The sequence below is a fragment of the Vanellus vanellus genome, assembly GCF_965231255.1.
Source record: "Vanellus vanellus genome assembly, chromosome: 14".
NCBI lineage: Eukaryota > Metazoa > Chordata > Aves > Charadriiformes > Charadriidae > Vanellus > Vanellus vanellus.
Genome location: NC_138919.1, coordinates 7,401,018 through 7,418,257, shown reverse-complemented (window position 1 = coordinate 7,418,257; position 17,240 = coordinate 7,401,018). Strand labels below are relative to the sequence as shown.

At 36.6% G+C, this 17,240-nt stretch overlaps 1 protein-coding gene across 1 annotated transcript in view; it reads right to left on the bottom strand.

Moving 5' to 3' along the window:
• Positions 1 to 1,001: 1,001 nt before the first annotated feature.
• The window catches only part of CLEC16A (C-type lectin domain containing 16A), a gene marked incomplete at its 3' end in the record, with an annotated part of 84,605 nt that continues 68,366 nt past the window's right edge, over positions 1,002 to 17,240 (bottom strand). Inside the window, exons 22-24 of the mRNA XM_082490776.1 lie at positions 11,909 to 12,055; positions 5,839 to 5,958; positions 1,002 to 1,360 (exon numbers count right to left, since the gene is read on the bottom strand). Of these exons, the coding sequence (XP_082346902.1) occupies positions 1,002 to 1,360; positions 5,839 to 5,958; positions 11,909 to 12,055 (626 nt within the window). The remainder of the gene's footprint in view (positions 1,361 to 5,838; positions 5,959 to 11,908; positions 12,056 to 17,240) is intronic.

The following is a 17,240-nucleotide window of genomic DNA, read 5'->3' as shown; positions in this document are numbered from 1 at the left end:
AATACCTTTCCTTTTGAATTTCAGACTTGCAAGGGAACTCTCATTTAGATGGGGTGACCTTCTTTCTACATGAAGATGAAAAGTCTAAAAAAACCTCGTCAGAGTAAAACTGCTTCTGTCTGCTTCTAGAAGTTGTCCTTCTGTAGAAAGGATATCATCATTCCTCAGAGGTGCAGCAATTTGACTTTCAGGAGTGAACAAACAAGCTATAGCAATCTCTTAAAATATTTCACATTCCTCTAGCTGGTTAAGAAAAGACTAAAGTAGTCTCAAAAATCCCTTATGTAAATTTGAATAAGCATTTGTCATTAAATTTCAGGCTTTGACCTTTTACAAAATTGTTTGAGAGATATATATATATCTTGCTTTGAATCAAACCCTGAAATAAATATTACACATGGAAAACATAATATTGAAGTCTGGAGTCCTACCTAGGGAACACTGAATGAAAGTGGCCAAGCCTGCTGGTATCATGCAGACCTCCAAAAGATGAATGAGATCAGGATTTAAAAAACAAAACAAAACTGAAAAAACACACCATGTCTCAAATGGAAATGTTATCTCTGTAGTACAATACGTAATTTTTTCCAGTCAATGGAATGTCTCCAGTTTCAGAGACAATATCCTGAAGCCAGGTATCCAAAAATTTCTTCACTTTGCCATAAAACTCTAGACCTTTTACAATTAACTTAGTTCTGGCAGCTGGAACTCTATAATAGAAAGAAAGTAGGTGCTCTGAAATACTTTCATGTTCTTATATAACAGAAATTGGTAGGAAAAAAATCAGTCCAGATTAGGAGTTTTGGGTTTTTTTTCTTCTCCAGTTTAAATATGCCGAGCATCTGATGTTTACTTTAAAAGCTGCCCACACTCTCTTTCATCAGTGGGCCTCTTCTTACAGATCCCTCAGGCTTCAAGAAGTATCTGCACTCCCAAAGAAAAAAACAATGAAGAATTTGGTTGCATTTGCTTCACTGTCTATCACAGTCTGCAGGTTGGCTTTAGTCAGAACATTCTTCCTCTACCTCTTTTACCTTGCAAACTTCAACTTCAGATTGCAAAGAGGACTGAGAAATGCAGCTGAAAGTTCGAATGCTGTGTGGATCAACCGGTGGCACCAGCGTAAGTGACTCGACACTTAGGGCATCCGTATTATCGTCTGTTATTAACGATATTGTTGGCTGTTGTGCAGGAATCAGGCTAGGAGACAGGTTTGCTGTTTCTATGTCACTGTTTTTTACAGCGTTCTTGCTAGACTTTGAGACAGCTGAAAGAGTTTCATCAGTCAACATTGTCTGACCAGAAACGATCATCTGACCAGAAATGGTCATCTGAGGCTGCTCTGGAGCTGAAGTGTCATCTAACAAAAGAAAACACCAAGAAACAATCAATATTCAACTTAGTATGTACACAAAGCCTAACAGTATACTATTATTTATTAATATTTAAGAATATTTAGGTGGAAAATGCAGTTCTGTGAAGCACTATGCTTACATGTCCACTTTTTAGTAATTAGAAAGAAAACAAAATATTACGAAGGCATAACAAAAAATGCCAGCAGGAAACTGTTCAAATTAGGAACCAGAAAATTTTACACATTTAGTATTAGAATATGCAGCAACATCAGAAATATTCCTAGAGAGAGGGGAAGAATAAGAAAGCCTCTCCAGTATTTAGTATAGACTAAAATGATTAGCCAGCCCATACCAGGAAGCTCTTCAGAAATAAAAAAAAACCAAAACACCCGTATAACTAGTTTTTCCCAAGAGATGGCTTGTTTCTTACAAAAATTGGAAGTCATTCTCTCATTTCATTCTCCAGATTCACATTTAGGTGACACCTCAACCACAGAAAGCAGAACTATGGAAGAACAGGAAGGAGAATAATGTGCTTACTGCAACTGAAAGGTGCTGCAAAATAGGTCTGATTGTGTTATATGATTTTTTTTGTGTACTCCTGAGCGTGGAACATACAATACAGAGAAAATTGGGAATAAGCAGTACATACCATAGAAAACCGATATGCCACTATACCTTTCCACACAATGGAAAAAAACCAACCAAACAGCTATTTGTCCTTCTCCCCCTTAAAATGCTAGCTAACTATCAAATAAACTGCTCGTTTGGCTCAGATGGATAGTGAATGTAGGGGATGAGGCAATATAGCCTTATATGAGCAAGTATGCCCAGAAAAGTCAGGGTTTTTTTCTTTTCAGACTAGTGTAATAGATGCCATTAACATAACAGAAATCCAGCTTCAAGACAGACCATTTTTAGAGCTTTTGTAAGAAACAGCATGTGTTCAAGTGTACAGGCATCTGCAGAAAAGTCTACAAGGCAATGTAGTGAATACAGAAACTCAGAATTAGGTTCTGTTTTTAATACACAGTGACCTTAATATTTCAGTTTCAATATGATTCCAATTAATCCTGTAAAAGAAAAGAAAGCATGAACATAAGGAAGAGGAAAAAAAAAAAAAAAAACCAAACCCAAAGCTGAGAATGGAATGGATAACAGTAAAATTATTGGGTTTTTTACCTTTCTGGTAAGATAACCCCAAACAACGGTGTTTTCTCATTTCAGAAAACCACTGAATTTTACTTTTTGCTGAATCGGTGGCTAAAGCTTCTCGCTTTAATAAAAACAAAATTTAGAGATCATAAAAAAAGTCTCCTTTTAAATAAAAGGGACATCACCAATTATTTTTTGAAAAATAAGGACAGATTCAAAGTAACTCTGCAGATTCTTCTTTTTAGCTGTCAAGAAGCTTTAGTGAGAATGTAGTGATTGATAACAGAGGATGTGATGCAAGACTTGCATGGAAAATGAACTGCTAAAAACATTGAAATAAAGCCTCATTTCTCTGAATTCCAAGATAAATACTATCGTGGTTTGGTATGCACAAAACACTGAGTCTCTTTGCGGTGATTTTACTTTCTGAATTTATAAAATCTTAAAAGAATATCAAACGTTTACTGCCAAAATTATTTTTTGTCTTAATTATAGTATGAGTATTCACCAAAATTCAGGATTCAGAAACCTGAGACATTCTGGTAGATAAAGTACTATCACCAATGGTATTCTGCTCAGGAATGGTGTATACAGCACATTTCTATTGTAGTTCTGCTATTTCACTTCTGATTCTGCAGTTCATTTCTTAAATAATTCCTCCTCCACTCCCAACAAAATATTAACATATTTTCACTCTATTTCAATTTGTCATGACAGACATACATATTCTTCTGCTATGATATATTGTCCCCAAATCTTTCCACGTAGGATCTAAATTAATGCTGAAGTGACTCCCTTCTTAACGCCACAAAGAAAAAGAAAGTATTTGAAAAAAGACTCAAGAAAAAAAAAAAAAGTAACTGGAGTCAACAAGTCCCAATTTTCTAGCCAAAAGTCTGAAAAAAATTGAAAAAAAAGATAAAAATATCAAAAAAACGTAAGCAGAATATACTCTGTCCAGTATTTTAGCTGCAGTATTAATAGAGAATGCAAAATTAGAGCTTTTCTATGCTTGCCTAGAGCTTTTATTTACTATTGACTGAAGTAAGTCTCTCCTCTACTTTCAGTATTTCATTAGTCACTGTTAGAGCTTCACTTCAGATTTCTGTAACCTGGCATGGCATTTCTGCCAAAACAACTAGGTATTCTGAAACTGGCACTAGTCCCTGCAGGGGCAGAAAGCAAATACCAGTACACAATGGGGTGGTGGAGGGAGAATTTTTAAACATTGTCTAGAAAAGGTCAACAGCTCTCACTACTATTTTGCAATATACTCTCCTTTCTGGACCAATACTTATCTTAACTAAAGATCTGACTCTTCAGGTCACAGCTATAAACTATGGCTGTGAGAGCAGTACTCACATCTTTGTGACCTAGCTCTCAAATCCATAGGCTACTTGATGTGTATATTTAGGCTGAAACTACAACTATAAGCTTGTGCTAGCTAATTTTTGAAGCATGGTCATTTCTCATATCTTTTGCATACAAAGATAGAGGAAAACAATCCCAGACCACAGATGAAGGAAACTAAATAGAAAATAGAATACAAAGACACAGCATCTTGGAATGAAAATTTGGTATATAAGAGGCATTACCATGAAAAAATCAGACCACCCTCTTGATGTAGAAAGTTTTCACATATAACACCTCCCAGTTAATTGAATATATGGCTTTAGGACGATAATTACTAATGAGAAAAATTTTGAGGCTCAAAATTTCAAAGCCTTTTGAAGTCATGCTCAATTCAGATGAGGATCCAAGTAGATAAATATATATCATCTGAATTCTTAAAGTCTCTAAAACTGGAATAAACAATTGGCAAAAAGATGCACCCTGGCTGAAAAAAAAGTTCAAGAAGGGATTATTAGAAGAATGTCTGTCTCCAAAATCCGGATAGGCACCAAGCTCTTGATTCAAAACAGTTTCAGGGCAGTCAGCATGTTTAGAGATTAAGTTCTCTACCCATTATCTGGAACTTGTGTCTATATTGCACATAAAAGTACTAACTGGCTTTCAAAAAAACCTCAAACTCCTAGCACTTGGTTTCAGTTTGACTTTTGGATAGAAAGAGCAAAAATAATTGTCATTTCTACCTGAATAAAAACACCAGTCACTAAGATATGCTCTACTCTTAAATATCAAAAAGTTATAATCTAATATGGGAAAACAGCATTTTTTTTTACCTCTCCCCAACACCCATGTATTTAGGCAAGAGTGTTCTGGCAAAAAATGTAAGCCAGATCTGCAACAAAACCAGGGAGAGTGAAGTCAGTTTCTTAAAACAGTTGTGATGTTAACATTTAGTTCTAACAAACACCCCACATGTACCCTCAAATTTAAGTACCAAACACGGTTTGAAAACAGGGTGTCATTTTACAAGTTTTTTGGCTATTATCAGTGCTCTCTGGTTGCAGTGGCTTCAGCAACCTTAGATGTCTTTCAGCACTTCTATAATGCTACCAAGATGATAATTACAGCACAAAAAATCCAAACAAAATCACTCAATTTCTGTTATATTAACATATGTTAAAGATGATTACTAGTGAAAGAAAATAGAAAAGAACAGGAAAAGGAGACAATGAATATCATCTACAGAGCAGTGTCCTAATCTGTACAGCAACATACTATGAAAGGATAACAAAAATATAAATAACAGGACATTAAGTGAAAAGATGCAAAGTAAATCTAGAAAGATTAAAAAGGGTGTTTGTATAATATTATCAGAGTAAAATATCTTCATGCCATGATAGTAAAAAAAATAATAATTAGATACAAGTTAAAACAGGTTATAAAAATAAGAAGGTAGTCTGAAGCTTATTTCCATCTTTTTTGCATATGCTTCCCCTCCTCACCTCCTCAGGCAATTAAACAGCCCATAAAGCCATCTGCCCGAGTTTGATGATATTAAGCTTGTGCCACCACAGTCCAAGGACAGTCTTATGTTGAATGCATGTGCATTTTACCAGAGTTATAGCTTGCTGCTAGCCAAGTACCTGCATTACTGTCCATTCAAGAGCCTGTGCTTACTAAATTCCACCACAGCCATGGCTGCCCCTGTGCAAATGAAGACATAGCTGCTTTGAAGCTGGAGGCTTGATAGCAGAAGTTCCATCTTTGGCATGGGAGCCAAGAAACATGGGAGAAACTGCAGATAAGGCTTGCAGAAAAAGCTAATTATTTCTTTACAGTTCTCCCCCAAAAAGCAGTAGAGATAAATATTTATAATGCTTTCTTCAGTTTCCTACCTCACTGTCATTGCTGTCAGCATGGAAACCAAATATCTTCTATTAACTGTTATGGGCTTTTGAAAGCTTATGGAGGAACCTGCCTGAATTGATATTGCGGGAGTTTCTGTTGCAGCTGCTGCTTGAAGACCTAAACCCAGTGTCCACCGTGACTGTCAGCCTCCGACAGACTAAACACCCGCCGACGTCCTTTCCTGCCAGACCTTACTAGAGGAAAACACAGCGATATATCATACAAAGGCTTTAACAATGAAACAAGGAAGGGAAACTGGAATGAAGACAAAGGAGAAATGTTAGAGTAGCAACAAGAATAAGTGACAAGGACACATCCATAACTGCTGGTATCTTGAATACAATTTGACACCACACCAAGAGTCTTGTAAGTTTGGGAAATACTTCTGAAGCTGGAAGTATTCATTCTTTAGAAATTAAATAAATGGCTTTAACTGAATTTATTTTTTGCTTACCTATCTGGAAATTTTCATAATACAGTTTGGGCTATGTCTGGCAACACCAACAGCACTTACACTGAGGAAGGACTGGCAGGCATTTATTTGCATTACAATCTACTTACATGCTTTAGAAATCCTGAGAGAAGCTATTTATCACAAATTCTGGTGACATAGAATTACTGTAATTTATGGCCAGTGAAAATCAGAAGAGGCGCACTACCGTGCAGGTGACAATACTTCAGACCATTCAGCTCTACTATTCTACGATATGAAACGGAAGTATTAGATTTGGTTTACAAAAAAAGCCAAACAGTGTTTTAAAAGATAGCAGCAGTTCAGATGATGATGTCTGGTGCATAGAAAGTTTCTAGAAAATAAGCTTTCTAGAAACAAAAGTACTTCCTCACCTAGTTAGAAAATCACTGGCATCATTGAACAGGAGATATCAAACCACACTTATGTTACTGATTATATAGGGAAGAGACAGCAATGGTTTCAGTAAGATGGCAGGCACTGCTCTTACAGGCTCTCCATGCTTGATTAATCATCCTGTCCTTGGAATATATAAGTTTTGGGTTGGTTTTTTGTTTTTTGTTTTTTTTTTTTTTTAAACAGACTGGAATCCAATATATTCTCTGTAACAAGGGACAGCTCTTTGTACTTATTTTAGACCTTTTACCATCAATATCTGCCAGAAGTGTGAAACACAGCATAAGTGGCATAGAAAATCAATGCCTTCTGTAGTCCTCAATATCCATTGCTCCAATGTAAACTATTTTCTTAAACATTGACGCCAATTGCATTTTAAAGCTTAAGACAACTTAAAAAGTGATAATATACAGTGTAGATAACATTACACATACATAATACTGGAAGACTGCTAACTTACAGTAAGTGAGCTTCTTTATCTTAATCCTCGGCATATATAAAAATAAGTACTTTAAAGAAGTGCATGGTTCCAGCAAATGTAGCCAAGAAAAGACTGTATTCTAAGCTCAGAAGCTTGATGATTAAAATCTGCCTAGCAAGAGAACATTTTTATCTTATGCATAGCAACACTCCAAATGGACATGTTAATTAAAAAAAAAATATCATGTAAATACAAAGAAAAAACCAACCTGATACTGCTTTTTCTGTCTTGCTAGGGATTCTCCTTTCTTTAAGGGATGACTTCTGCCTTTTCAGTTTTATAGAACAGAGATCTTGTAAAGGGTTAAGCTTAATTCCCAAATACTGCAAATGGGGGAGCTGCTTGGCTTTAAAATATCTGTGCCATGAAGTATTGTGACAATTATTAGATAGGATAGCTGATAAACTCAGTAGTCATAAGAGTTTGTTTTACTCATGAAACCGCAATTAATGCAACTATTGTTCTCTTGGACCAAATGGACCAAAACATGCACAGTAGTCATGATTTTATGTAAGTTCAGTTAACCTCCCCTCACATCAAGATACTGTGTGATTGTTTGATGCAGGTAGGTGTGACAGCAAGTAAAGGATTTTTACAAAACACCAAAATAAAATGACTTTTTTTTTTCCTGTGATACATTTTTGAAAGCTCTTTTACTGTTTAACTATTAATACGTACTCTACTTTGTAACATTGTTTTCTCTCAGATAACAATTATGCAATTTGTTTTTATTTTGTTCTCACCTATCACTGTTTTATGTAAAATTCAGTGTGTATGTTCCAAAGCTTATTTCCTGAAGCAACTCTGTGAAGATTACAAGTACCATCTCAAATATATCAAACTCTGAACAGTTTAAAACTGTCAATAGACAGTAGCTTAGGACACTATAATCACAACTTTGCAGTAGAAACAGCTGTCGTGGTTTATGATGTTACTCTTAAGAAAGGTAGTTGAGGTAGTTTCCTTGAAGTCCACATACACATCTCCCCTTTAACTTCTCTGGCCTTCTTGGCTGAAATTCCTGAGCAACTTAGCATGTTCTTCATGGTCAACAACCTGAGCAGTTGCCAGAACAAACAGGGGAGCAAGGAAGGAGGGAAGGACAGAGAGCACATATGTGTGCTCGCATGAGTGTGTTTAAAACAGAAAGGAAAATGAGAAGGGAGATTCACTTGTGACAGATAGTGGCAGCATTCAAGTGCTGTCTTGGGGCATAAAACAGATCTTGGCTCTAATGGCTCGCTGTTCATCAGCTACTTGTTACTTCCTCCATGAAGGAAACAATTCACACTATGTAAGCCTCCTCTTCTGCTTCACAGCAGACTAAAGCAGTTTAGTTTCACTAGTCCTCAACAGGTTAAGGGAAAATCCACATGGTTTTACATTGAAATGGGTGAACACCAACATTGTTTCTGTAACTCAGCGGAGTGGTCAGCAAGACCTGATATAACACAGAGAGTGGTCAAGACATTACCGCTTATTTCAGCAGTGTACCGTTCATGCAGAAGCCTACAGAACAGCTATCTGGACATACCAAATGGATAACCTCTTTCAGGGTCATGCTCCTGGCAACAGTTTCCAGTATAGAGCACAATTACATATAAATACTATAGAAGGGAAATCATTCATCAGAACATTCATTACAAACTTGCAGTAAACTGGTCAAATCAGTTAATGCAGAAACATTGATCCCAGGAACAGACAATAGTATTGATCTGACATGGAAGATCAGCAAAAAGTGCCAAAGTAGCCCTCTGGGTTGGAGAAAACCCTACCCAAAACCCCAACCCCTAAAGACCCAGCTCCAGTGATTTCAGAATCCTCTCTAGTTCACACTAAGGACCTTGAGACACCATCAGCCACTCAGGTGTAATTATTTAAAACAGTACTTGTTCATTATTGGCTGCAACTACATGAGCAATTTGGTTCAGACCAATAAAGCAGCTTTGAAGAATTACACACACTTACTGCTTTAGTCTGATTTTAGGAACAGTTTCTGTGCGTTAATGAGATTCTTTCACCAAACTATAAGATACGCTGCAACTATGCACCAAATACACCTCAAACATTAATAGTAACATACGTCTGAACTAATAATTGGTCCTTCAGACAATCACATACACGGCAGGCATGCCTTGTCCTAAACGTCAGAGTAAATATGGTCTACAGCAAAATCCCTAAGCCACATGCAGATCAGATGCATGTACCTCAGTACCAACTGTTCATTGTCCTATTGCACCAAATTACCTGCTCATGCACATACAGTCACTGTCTTCCTCTTTGTACTGCCTCCCAAGTACAGTTAGCAGAACCAAATCCAGGTGTTGAGTTCAAAAGTCAGCCCTCCAGCAGGTTAACGCAAGCTGCTGAATTCGGACTGAAGTAGCTGACAGATTCTTGCGTTTGTCTCCACTGACTTTGCTGAAGGTTACTATGCTAATAGTGGTAGGGCACAGAATTATATCCTCACAACTAGATTTCCTGAAGCATCTACATCAGTGCCTCTAGACCCTGTGCAAAAAAACCCCAAACCCACCCAAAGACTGTCTTCATGCATGACACGTGGCATTTTGAATATACTTTTTGATTAAGTGACAATGAAGGTCATACTAAGTGCAGACAGTTCATGCAACCTAACTGGTAAAATGCAGACTGAAGACAGGCATTAAAAAAACCCTTTCCTGTTCTTTTGTTTTGTTTTTGTTTCATTCTGTTTGTTTGGTTGTTTTTTGGTTTGGTTTTGTGGGTTTTTTTGTGTTTGGTTTTTTTTTTGGGGGGGGGGGGGAGTTTGGGGATTTTTGTTTGTTTTGATTTCTTCTTTGTTATTGTTTTTTAAACCAATGAGCAGCCTCCTGTCATCAGGCTTTTAAATTGCAGAAGAAAAAAAACAGAATTTTATGTTACATGAACGCCAACATACCATGTAAGTAGATTTTAATTTTGTTAACTACAGTCTGATTACTCTTCAATAAAGCACTATCTTTTTATGCTAGATGAGGAATTATGTGTTCCGGATCCACTCAGTTTTTCACAGAAGTCAGATTACATGCATTTGAAAGACCTCTGTTTGAAACACGGAGTATAGTCTTGCTTGGTGTTTCTGTGAACTAGCATGTTGCTTACAGCAACAAACATAATTCAGATTTTTTATTTTCGTTTCCTTTATCACAGTTTTCTCTTAGCCACCATTGCCCAGAGGCTTCAAATACAGCAAAGGACATCACAGATGAGCCCTTTTACACTACTAAGGAGAAACATGCAGTCAAACAAATGTTGTCTTGTAGTGCCAATCCATACTGAGACTTTTGACAAGTGATACCACACCTCTGTGTAATCACCACTTATTATCTAGGCCATGAAGAGACTGGATAACAGCAATCACTTACCAATTGAGAAAATAAAATTAGGTCCTCCCAAAGTTTTGAACAGACTGCATATAGGAAAACATTCCAAATTTTATTCTGCAATTGCATATATTGCAGGAATATTTTGACTATATGTCAGTCTATCACAGTAACAGATGCTTTTTAATCTAGAGTCTGGGTGCTAGAATAGTTTATATGTTGTTCATAAACTTCATAAGCAGCCTTTGCTTACCCTTTCCAGCAGTATTTCTTGCAGGGATAGTCACTTTGGACATGTAATGTACATTGATCTTCTGACACTGTTCAGTGAAACCTACAAAACACTAAATGCCTAACAAGGATTGCATCATTTCCTGTAGGACTGCAAAAAAGTTTAGATCTACAGAAGGCTTCCAAATAAAGGTGTGTCCTAAAAAAGACATACCAAAAAATGGTATGTCTTAAAGGGAGGAACCAGAACAACCATTTCAAGGAGTGATCAACATTGCAATTGACTGTTAAAATGAGAGGACTGTTTGGAAAGGTCTTGAGAATCACATCACCTCTATTGTTTTATAGCCAAAATGAGGTAGAGTAGGTCAATTCTAGCAGGAAAGCATTTCAGTATGCACCCTTCAGGATTTACTTCTTGTTTAGCCTCCAGCTTGAGGTTTTCTACCTCACAATGAATTGGTAGTCAGAACAAACATAATTGCAAGATTCTCTACAAATACTACACCAAAAAAAGGAAGAATGAAGGCATTCTAATGCATCAAGTCCCAGCATAAACATACCCACTAAATATACTGACCAATACAAACACATGGTAGCTACATTTGTGAAAGTTACACTGTCGGTCTATTTATATGGCAGCTTCTTTTGCACCAATAAATCAGCCTCCTCAAATGTGGTCGCGTTCAGCCAGAAGAGTGTTATTGCAAAAGCTTTACAATATTAGCATCCTAAGTAACTATTCAAATATTTCATATTTGGCCCATTGTTAAAAAATTAGCATAAGATAAACTTACAAAAGCAAGTGTCACCCAGTTCAAAAAAAGATGCTTCATGCAGAGATCAACTTATCCACTACAGTGAAAGGCTAACAGTTTACATTACAAACTTACACAAAGCAAAACTTCAGTTTAAAAAAAAAAACAAACAACAAAACACAACATTTTTAATTGTATGTGCTAGGAGACAAATCAGACAAGCAGGACATAATTTCACCAGTGCTTAAAGTCACTGCTGAAATATTAGAGCTCCAGAAAGCTGAAGAGATCATTAACATTTGCACCATTATTTACTTTAACTTATTTAGTTGAATGACCAAGTGATCTAAAAACATAAAGCCCTACACTCTGTATTTAACCAATAACATAGTAACTTAATTTTACAATAAACTAGTCTACATCCCTTGGTGCCTAGGCTGAAAGTCGCGATTTAGTACCTGATGGGCTCTGTGCAGCAGAAGGAGTGGATGTTGAGCTGGCAGTCACTGAATCACAGCGCCCTGTGCTCCCACTGCCACTGGAAGGTGATGGTGATGAGAGTGGTGATGGATTGTGCTGATTTATACACTGGGCTACAGCAAAGCCTGCAAAACAGGACAATGAAGTTTATGCGTTAATAATTAGCTTGAAAGAGTTAACCCACATGAATGCAGAGAATGGCTAAGAGTGATTACTGCATCAAAGTGATGTTAATTTCGTGCAGTGACCCAGAGGATGCACTCTCTCTCATCTTCACCTCAGAAGCCTGAAAATCTGAATGCATCTTACTGAAAACATGCTATCTATAAATGCTGATCAATGAGCAAGTAGAGGTTAAGGGATTCATAATGTTTTGAAACTTAGAGCTTGCACAGTCAAAATTCTTCAAGTTTCGGTATATTCAATAAATTAATGGGTCACAGACCTTAACATGGTAAGGAAAAAGGTTAGTCAAAAGCAAACAAAAAACCGTCTCAGCTGAAAAAGCTGCACTATTTAATCCAATAAAAAAATTATTAATCTAATCTAATGCTGGCATTGGATTTCATCCACCTTCTCACAAGTCAGTCTATACAGTGTCTAACAGCACTTATTTAAATGTCTTCTGGGTTTCAGTCTAATATTTCCTCAAATTCTTTACATTGTAGCATCCTCTTCTTTCCTAACATAATCTTGCATTCGTTCCTTTCTCCTTCCTCTGCAACCCCTTGCTTTGTCTTCGACATGCATTCAAAAAAAAAAAAAAATCCTCATTTTAGTTCCTTCCCTCCTCACATACAATGACTCATGCACCTTCTCCTTCAAAATACAATTTCAGAAAGAATTGAGGACCTGCAGCACAGGGAAATCCATTGGAAGTATGCAATTTGGGAAAGAAGTGCAAGGAAGGAATTCAAATCCCTGGTTTCCCAAACCCAACATCTCAAAACTGAATAATCTGAGAATGATGTACTATGCAATATTTAATTTCACTGATTTAGTCAAGATTTAGTCAAGTTAAGACCACACTGAATCAGAAAGTAAACAACAGTTATTCCACATATGTTGTGTAAAATATTTTGTGCAGAAGCATGCTATGAGCCAAGAGAGAACTCAAATTTATTCTTTAGGTTACTGGTGAATGTGTTATGTTGCCATTCAGTCATATTCTACTAAAATAAGTACCCATAAATGTGTCTCCTGTAAGTCCAGTGGCACTGCAAACACATGCTAAACACTTAGTAGAAGTGTTTCAAAAAAGCATGCTACTTTAACAAGAGGTTTTTTCCCTTTTTCTTAAGAAGTCACGTTCCGTTATATCTGACAAATACATTTTTGTTTGTTGTTCAAAACATCTTGTGTTTTCCAGCAATTGTCAAGTCTTTCTTAGAGCTTCTAATTTCATTTAACAACAAAATGAGTTTATTGTTGCTGGGATAGAAGCAAGTAAGCATCCTCTGGCTTTCACCAGACTTCGGATCAAGAAAGTCAAAGCACTTAACTCTTGCATCAAGTCTCCACCAGACTATCAGAAAAAAAGTTGTCCAGTGATGTTATAAAAGGCACTGGCTTGACAAGTTTGCTTTGGCACAAAAACCATAGAGCAGAATAGCAAGACTTGCAGTGAAAAAGCTCCAGAAATTATTTTCACACACTCTGTTGATCCTAATATGTTGAAGACTCCCGCTTTGGGATGATCCGCTAACTCACTTGTGATTAGATTGTTTGAACAAGTCAGGATATCTCCCATGAGATTAAAACCAGTACATTGCCCTTTACTGTATCTTTCAATTAGCAGTTACTTTTCCCCTTTGCTCTGATTTTTCAGCTGAATTTTTAACTTACAGTTGTCATAGTTCTATTGTTATAGAAGCCAGTGGTTTGATCTCAAACTGCATCGGTATTGTAAAAATGAAGAAGAATCAAAACCTTAAAGGTCTAGCATTTACTTTAAATGCTATGGAATTACCTGCTAGAATTTACAACATGCTCTGAAAGAAGAGTTCATGAACTGCCTTTCCCACACAAGTCCAGTAAAGATAAGTACCACTGCACTGCTAATCCTTCCTTGATCTCTTACTTTCTTTAGAAGATTACACCTTTCTTGTGGTTCTCCTCAACTTTCCTCACAACGACACTCCTATAGCAACCCCTCAATTTTATTAGTAAGGCTTTCGTGTGGCAAACCTTCCTCCTAGTACTTGGAAGCTTTTAGTTATCTCTTTAGGTTTTGATAGCAAGCAGCTTTTCAGAAGTTGGAGCACTTCTTACAGCAAAAGAACTATCTTCAATATGGGATGTATGTCAGGTGATGTACACAATTTGTCTGCTTCTGCAGCCCTCCTCACTCTCCCATGGGAAAGAATTAATGCAAAAGTTTACTTTGTACTGGCAGTCCCCTGAATTATTGAAAGTAGCCACGACGTGCACTGTGAACCACCTAACAATATACTACTTGCTGTCTTCACTGCATAGTGAACACTGAAAAGGAAAGTATCTAACAATAAGGTATGAGAGAAAGCAAATGCACCACACAATTCTTTATTCTTTTATATGGGGAATCTGCCATGGCACTGGATGGATGATTCACTCATTACAGACAGTCTCCTGTATGGGGAATTTACTGGTGCCATTCAGCAGGCAGCCAGTCAAAACTCAGTTTAAATGGGCTTGTTAGAAGAAGTATATGAAAGCTTTAAAACACAGACATGACAAGTCAGGAAAATGCTGTAAGCAGCAACACATACTGACAGGTTGTGTTATAAGGAAAAAAGCCAGAGTGGATGAAGAAAGACAGACAGAAGAAAAGCTAACAAACACCTGTTCTGTTAATAATCTGACTTAATCTGTGGTCCCACCTCCTACCCTCTACCTCCCATGCTTATACGCAAGAACTACTCAAAACCACTTGCAGAAAGAAACACAATGCTATCTGAATCGCTGTTAGCACTTGCATCATAATTTTACATGAGTGCATGCCACTTTCACCAAGCTCTTCTCTTATTTTCAGTTACTATTCAAGATGAACACCACTTGAAAGAATTAAATAACCACTATGGTAGGAGACATCTATTTTAGTTAAAAACAAGATAGTTTGGTAAGCAACTAATTATTCCACAAATGTAAATAAATTCATGTATTTTATTTCAGAAACCAAACTGATTGATCTTCTACAATAATTTAGATAAATTAAACTGAGGTTACACACATCGACGCCCGATAGTCTGCAAAAACTTAACCACAAACTAAACTACCTCAAACGTGAAAGACTTATGGCACACAGGGCCACTGATATATATAGGTTTAATATACAAAATATTAAGAATGTATGAGAAACCTAATGCACATTTTGAAACACCAGTTAGCATGGGAAACAAGGAATAATCAATGGACTTGTCACAGAAGTGTGGCAAAGTCATCTGTTAAATTGAATGACACTTTTCTGGAACAATTACTAAAGCCATTGGTATAAGAGTATATTTTGTTTCCCTTACAGTGCTGGAGGAAGTTGTACCCATCCAAGGCGTTCTATATCCATAAAAGGTTTGCACTTCAAGAAAGGAGGACTCTTCCATCCTCACCAAAATAGTAGAAATTGCAGAAAAAGTAAACAAAGTCTACTGGGACTACCATAGGAAAAGCTGTTCTGAGCCAGCAAGATTGCCTACCGAAAGGTTCTGCTAAACAGTCCTCATGGATTCATGAAGCATTTGCTTGCAAATGATCTTAACATATTTTCTGTCCCAATACCACTGCAGAGGAAGGATTTTAAGTGTGCAACTGGAAGGTAATGTAGATGGGAGAGAAAGGTAAAGCTAAATCCTTCAAAATGCTGTAACTGGGAAACCACTGACTAAGAACAAGTATTCTAACCAGGAAACTCCTTCAGGAAGTATCTGCAAAGAAAAGGTGAGCAGAATTAATCATGGCTACGGGAAGTAAAATAACACTCAAAAGGTTCTAGAGATGCCTTTCTTACTACTTTATGACTCTCAAGTTGTGATAGAGATTAGTTAAAACCACAAATATTTCCTTTCCAGTAGTCATGAGTCTGCTTCAACAAAACTTTCTATTTAAGACTCAGTAAGGTATTACTGTACAGATGTACCTTCCTAGATCCTTGGAGAAGATCTTATTTCTATAATCACAGTATTTCATAAGGCTGGGTTTCTTTCATAAAAGATGTATCAATAGTTATCCTTTTGCCAGGTTTTACATAACAGAAGCAAAATTTCATGCCAAAACTTGTAATAGCTTCTTAGCTTTTTTTTTAGAGGAGCTTTTTCTTAAGCAAGTAATGCATATCTTTCCCCAAAATTAGAGAAAATCTTCTTACTGTCTTATAAATAATTTCATGTAAAAGACTGCCTGAACGGTAAGATTGACAAAGAATAAAATTTGAAGGTGAGAAGGGGAAAGAGTAGCAGTGGCAGAGAACAGGACAAGCAAGACAAGGGGAAGAAGGAAAAAAAAAAAAAAAAGGCCTGAGAAGTAGAAATAAAACCTTGGCAAAGAAAGCAGAAACTGTTTTGTCATTGTAAACCATACCTTCATTACCCCAACATCTTTTTTTTGTTTTTTGATTTCTTTCTATTCTGTTCTTGTAAGTGTAATTATCTCATAAAAAAATTCTCAAGTCCTTCCACGAGCTGGTCCCTAGTCAAATCAAGGCAATGATGAACTTGAGCTTTTTTGCAAGCATGAATGAAAAAAAACCAACCCAACCCTTACATGCCTAAAACTATTTCTTTCACTAGTTATTTTGCATCTTTGCAACATGCTATTCTGCCTTAGAAAACTTGATGCACTTCGTAAAAATTTCAACTTGTAGAGATTGTTTATATTTAAGAAACTCCAATACAACCTCATAAAACTGAAAAATAACTGGTTTAATGCAAAGAAAAAAAAAAAACAGTAAAAAAAAAAAATTGGTCACTTGGAGCTCTGTTGCCAGTAGCTGCTGCAACTTCAACCAGCATTAAAAAAATAGATTAACTGACATTTTTAGTCTCCACATTTGCCCTGCAATGCCAATATATGATGACTGTAGCTTTATTAGCAGTTCTCATCAATTTAGTATACTTACAGACTAGTTTCAAGTCTAGTGATCAGGGGATTTAATTCTTTGCCATGGCTGATAATCTTTATGCCTTGCCAGCACATCTTCATTTTGAGTGATTTGTGGTAACAACATTTATTTTGACTGTCCTTTAATGCACAAAGGAACTCTAATATTAAAGCATGCCACAATTTCTTCCATTGGCCAGAGAAGTGCTTTCTACAAGTTGAAAGAAACTGGAATACTTCAAC